Source organism: Camelina sativa, chromosome 20 (genome assembly GCF_000633955.1).
Source record: "Camelina sativa cultivar DH55 chromosome 20, Cs, whole genome shotgun sequence".
Taxonomy (NCBI): Eukaryota; Viridiplantae; Streptophyta; class Magnoliopsida; order Brassicales; family Brassicaceae; genus Camelina; species Camelina sativa.
The window spans coordinates 30,082,848-30,087,804 of NC_025704.1; the positions used below are offsets into that span (position 1 = coordinate 30,082,848).

Below are 4,957 nucleotides of genomic sequence, written 5' to 3' on the forward strand. Positions count from 1 at the left end.
GGTGGACAAGGGTATAACAAGTTCAATCCCAATTACCGCAACCATCCTAACCTCTCTTACCGCAGCACCAATGTGGAGAACCCACAAGATCAGTCTTATCCACCACAAAAACCACCTGGTTTTCCTTCTCAACCCAATTATCAACAAAAGCCTCAAGGGAATTACCAAGCAAAGCCTCAAAGCTATTCCTAACCTCAACAAAAAATGCATGCACCACAGCCTCAAGGTCAAGTAGATGACACAAATGCTCTACTTCGACAACTCCTAGAAGGACAAAGGAGAGGAGCTATTGAACTTGCTACACAAATGAAGGCCATACACCATAAGGTTGACAATGTCTATGGTGAGTTGAATGCTAAGTTTGAGAGGCTGCAAACACAAGTCCAAGGACAAGCTTCCTCCTCCTCTACAAGACAAATGGGTTCATTACCGGGAAAACCAGAACCAAACCCAAAGGAGTTTGTAAACGCCATCATGTTGAGAAGTGGTAAGCAGCTACCAACTAATGAGCTCAATAGGGACATTGAGCCTAAAGGAGGGGAGGTAGTGGTTGAGATTGATGATGAAGATGAGCTGATATTGAAAGATTTGGGTAAAGATAAAGAAGCTGAAGGAATTGTGGTTGACAAAGGGAAGAGTAAAGTGGTTGAGGAACCTAAGCAAGACAAGACCATTGATGAAATATCCAAGAAAAGTAAAGGTGTTGCCAAAGAAACTCTGTTTGTGCCTCCACCTTATGAACCAAGGCTGCCATTTCCTGGTAGGTTCAAGAAGCAACAAGTGGACAAGTATAGAGCCATGTTTGATGCACAAATGAAGGATGTTGCTATCACAATGCCTATCATTGATGCATTCTTGTTGAACCCCTCTTACAGTAAGTTCCTTAAGGATGCAGTTTTGGAGAAGAAGAAAGCTCTTCAAGGCATGGTTATCTTGACTCATGAGTGCAGTGCTATTATTCAAAACAAGGTAGTAGCAAAGAAGCTTGAAGATCCTGGTAGCTTCACTCTCCCTTGCACATTGGGACCTCTATCTTTTAGCCATTGTTTATGTGATCTAGGGTCTAGTGTGAGCTTGATGCCTCTCTCAGTTGCAAAGAGACTGGGCTTCACACACTACAAGAAGTGTATGATCACCCTTGTTCTTGCTGATAGGTCAGTTAGAACACCAGTTGGAGTGCTTGAAGATCTACCAGTGATGATTGGTCATTTTGAGATCCCAACTGACTTTGTTGTTCTTGAAATGGATGAGGAACCAAAGGATCCACTCATCTTGGGGAGACCATTACTAAGAACTGCTGGAACCATGATTGATGTGAAAGGTGGGAAGATTCAATTGAATTTGGGAAAGGAAGCTTTGACTTTTGACATCAACCAAGTGATGAGGAAGCCTACAATTGGTGGTCAAGTGTTCTACATTGAGAAGATGGAAGCTTTGGCTGATGAGCTTTTGGAGGAATTGGCTATAGAAGATGAGCTCCAAAGCACTTTGACAGTTAAGCAAGGAGAGTTTGGGTTACTTAAGGAGGATAGTGAGGGATATCAAAAGATTCTTGACTCTCACAAGCCTTCTAAAGATGGTGAAAGCTTCCTTGAGTTGAAAAAGCAAGTGGTGTGTTCAGTTGAGGTAAATTCGAATGAGGATTGGAGTGAGCTTAAGGCACCCAAGATTGAACTCAAACCACTCCCTAAGGGGCTAAGGTATGCTTTCCTAGGTAAAAACTCTACTTACCCTGTCATTATCAATGAGGAGCTTAGTGAACATGAAACTGTTACTCTTCTAGGTGAATTGAAAAAGTTTAGGAGAGCTATTGGTTATTCACTTGATGACATAAAAGGGATTTCAGAAACTCTTTGCATGCATAGAATTCATTTAGATGATGAATCAATGACTTCCATTGAACCACAAAGAAGGTTAAACCCTAACTTAAGGGATGTGGTGAGGAAAGAGATTCTTAAACTCCTTGATGCTGGTATCATATATCCTATATCAGATAGTACATGGGTTTCACCTGTACATGTGGTGCCAAAGAAAGGAGGAGTTACAGTTGTTAAGAATGATAAAGATGAGTTGATTCCTACTAGAACTATAACTGGTCATAGAATGTGTATTGATTATAGGAGACTCAATGCTGCTTCTAGAAAAGATCACTTTCCTTTACCATTTATTGATCAAATGTTAGAGAGGCTTGCTAGTCATACTCATTATTGCTTTCTTGATGGTTATTCTGGTTTCTTTCAAATCCCCATACATCCTAATGATCAAGAAAAGACTACTTTCACATGTCCTTATGGTACTTTTGCTTATAGAAGGATGCCATTTGGACTGTGTAATGCTCCAGCTACTTTCCAAAGATGCATGATGTCAATTTTTTCTGATCTAATTGAGGATGTTGTGGAGGTTTTCATGGATGACTTCTCTGTCTATGGAGATTCTTTTTCTGGTTGTCTTTCTAATTTGTGCAGGGTCTTAAAGAGGTGTGAGGAGACAAATCTGGTCTTGAATTGGGAGAAGTGTCACTTCATGGTTAAAGAAGGAATTGTGTTGGGTCATAAGATCTCTGAGAAAGGCATTGAGGTTGATAGAGCTAAGATTGATGTGATGACCAATCTAGCACCTCCAAATTCGGTCAAGGGAATAAGAAGCTTTTTGGGCCATGCTGGGTTCTATAGGAGGTTCATTAAAGACTTCTCAAAGATTGCTAGACCTCTTACAAGGTTGTTGTGTAAAGAAGTTGAGTTTGAGTTCAATGAGGAGTGTCTTCAAGCTTTCAAGAAGATAAAAGAAGAGTTGGTTAGTGCTCCAATAGTTCAAGCACCAGATTGGAACTTGCCATTTGAAATCATGTGTGATGCTAGTGACTATACAGTTGGAGCAGTGCTTGGTCAAAGAAAAGATAAGAAGCTTCATGTCATATACTATGCAAGTAGAACATTAGATGAGGCTCAAGTCAAGTATGCTACAACAGAAAAAGAGCTCCTAGCTATTGTCTTTGCATTTGAGAAGTTTAGGCAATACTTGGTGGGTTCAAAAGTAGTTGTTCACACTGATCATGCAGCATTGAAATATCTCTTAGCAAAGAAGGATGCTAAACCAAGGCTGTTGAGATGGATATTGCTACTTCAAGAGTTTGATTTGGAGATTAAAGACAAGAAGGGCATTGAGAATGGAGTAGCTGATCATCTATCAAGATTAAGGATTGACAATGAGATTCCAATCAATGATGCACTTCCTGAAGAACAGATAATGGCGATTCAACTGCTTGACAACACCAATGAGACTTGGAAGAAGCTTGGAGAGGTCATGAGGTTGGAAGAGAATGGTCCTTGGTATGCTGATTATGTTAACTACCTTGCTTGTGGGATTGAGCCACCAAATTTGGTTGGTTATGATAGAAAAAAGTTCTTCAAAGACATCAACAACTACTATTGGGATGCACCATACCTCTACACTCTTTGTAAAGACAAGATTTATAGGAGATGTGTTGCCAAGGAGGAGATTGAAGGGTTAGTAGAACTATGTCATGGAGCAGCCTATGGAGGTCACTTTGCTACATTCAAAACAGTCACAAAGATTCTTCAAGCTGGGTTGTGGTGGCCTACAATGTTCAAAGACACTCAAGAGATCATCTCCAAGTGTGATTCATGTCAAAGAAGAGGAAATATCAGCAGGAGAAATGAAATGCCACAAACTCCTATCTTAGAGGTTGAAGTGTTTGATGTATGGGGAATTGACTTTATGGGACCATTTCCTTCTTCCTATGGTAACAATTACATACTTGTGGCTGTTGATTATGTGTCTAAATGGGTGGAAGCCATAGCTAGTCCTACCAATGATGCAAAGGTTGTGTTGAAGTTGTTCAAGACAATCATTTTTCCAAGGTTTGGTATTCCAAGAGTGATCATTAGTGATGGAGGGAAACATTTTATCAACAAGGTCTTTGAGAGTCTTCTCAAGAGACATGGAGTGAAGCATAAGGTTGCTACACCTTACCATCCCCAAACTAGTGGTCAGGTTGAGATTTCAAATAGAGAAATCAAGTCAATTCTTGAGAAAACAGTTGGTATCACAAGGAAAGATTGGGCAAAGAAATTGGATGATGCTCTATGGGAATATAGGACTGCCTACAAGACACCAATTGGAACAACTCCATTCAACCTTCTCTATGGAAAGTCTTGTCATCTGCCAGTTGAGTTAGAGTATAAAGCAATGTGGGCAGTCAAGCTTCTTAACTTTGATATCAAGAGTGCTCATGAGAAACGTTTAGTACAATTGAATGAGTTAGAGGAGATTCGCCTTGAAGCTTATGAGAGTTCAAAGATCTACAAGGAGAGGACAAAAGCATTCCATGACAAGAGAATTTTTCCAAGGGTTTTCAAGGAAGGAGATTTGGTGTTGCTGTTCAATTCCCGCTTGAAGCTGTTTCCGGGAAAGCTCAAGTCCCGCTGGTCTGGACCATTCAAAATCAAGGAGGTTAGACCTTATGGAGCCTTTGTGTTACTGAACAAGGCTGGAAAAGAGTTTGTAGTTAATGGACAGAGGCTGAAGAACTACTTGGCAAATGACTTCATTGAGGAGGGAACAACTGTTTCTCTCTCAGACCCTCAAAACGCCTAAGCGGTGCAGTAACGTCAAGCTTAGAGACGTAAAACAAGCGCATTTGGGAGGCATTCCCATGGTATCCTTATGTAAATATCCTCTACATTTCTTTTAGTTTCTGTGTTTGAATTTTTGTGTTTCTGAGTAGTGAATATTAGAATGTTTGGGAGACTAGTGTGAACTTGGTGTTGAACAGATAGAGTAAGCAGTCGACTTCAATCGGTAGTGAAACGCGGCCAAGACGTCCCCGTGTGAAGACCAGCGGCCATAACCATCGGCACAACTGTGCCCGCGTGAGTCAACCCGATTTTGGTGCGAAGGTACACGTGGCCAGGAGTCGTGGTTAAAAGGTCCCCGC

General features: G+C 40.9%; 1 protein-coding gene across 1 annotated transcript; it reads left to right on the plus strand.

Moving 5' to 3' along the window:
* On the plus strand, window positions 205-4,617 carry LOC109131276. Its single transcript, XM_019241991.1, has 2 exons — window positions 205-2,095; window positions 2,570-4,617. Exons 1-2 carry the CDS (start codon window positions 205-207, stop codon window positions 4,615-4,617), a joined length of 3,939 nt encoding a protein of 1,312 aa, XP_019097536.1.

What these genes read in the sequence shown, in the direction of transcription:
- LOC109131276 (XM_019241991.1), top strand. Translation starts at nt 205, where the DNA reads ATGCATGCACCACAGCCTCAAGGTCAAGTAGATGACACAAATGCTCTA. An exon ending in TCCTACTAGAACTATAACTG is followed by an intron (nt 2,096 to 2,569) that starts GTCATAGAATGT and finishes TCTCTGAGAAAG; the next exon opens with GCATTGAGGTTGATAGAGCT.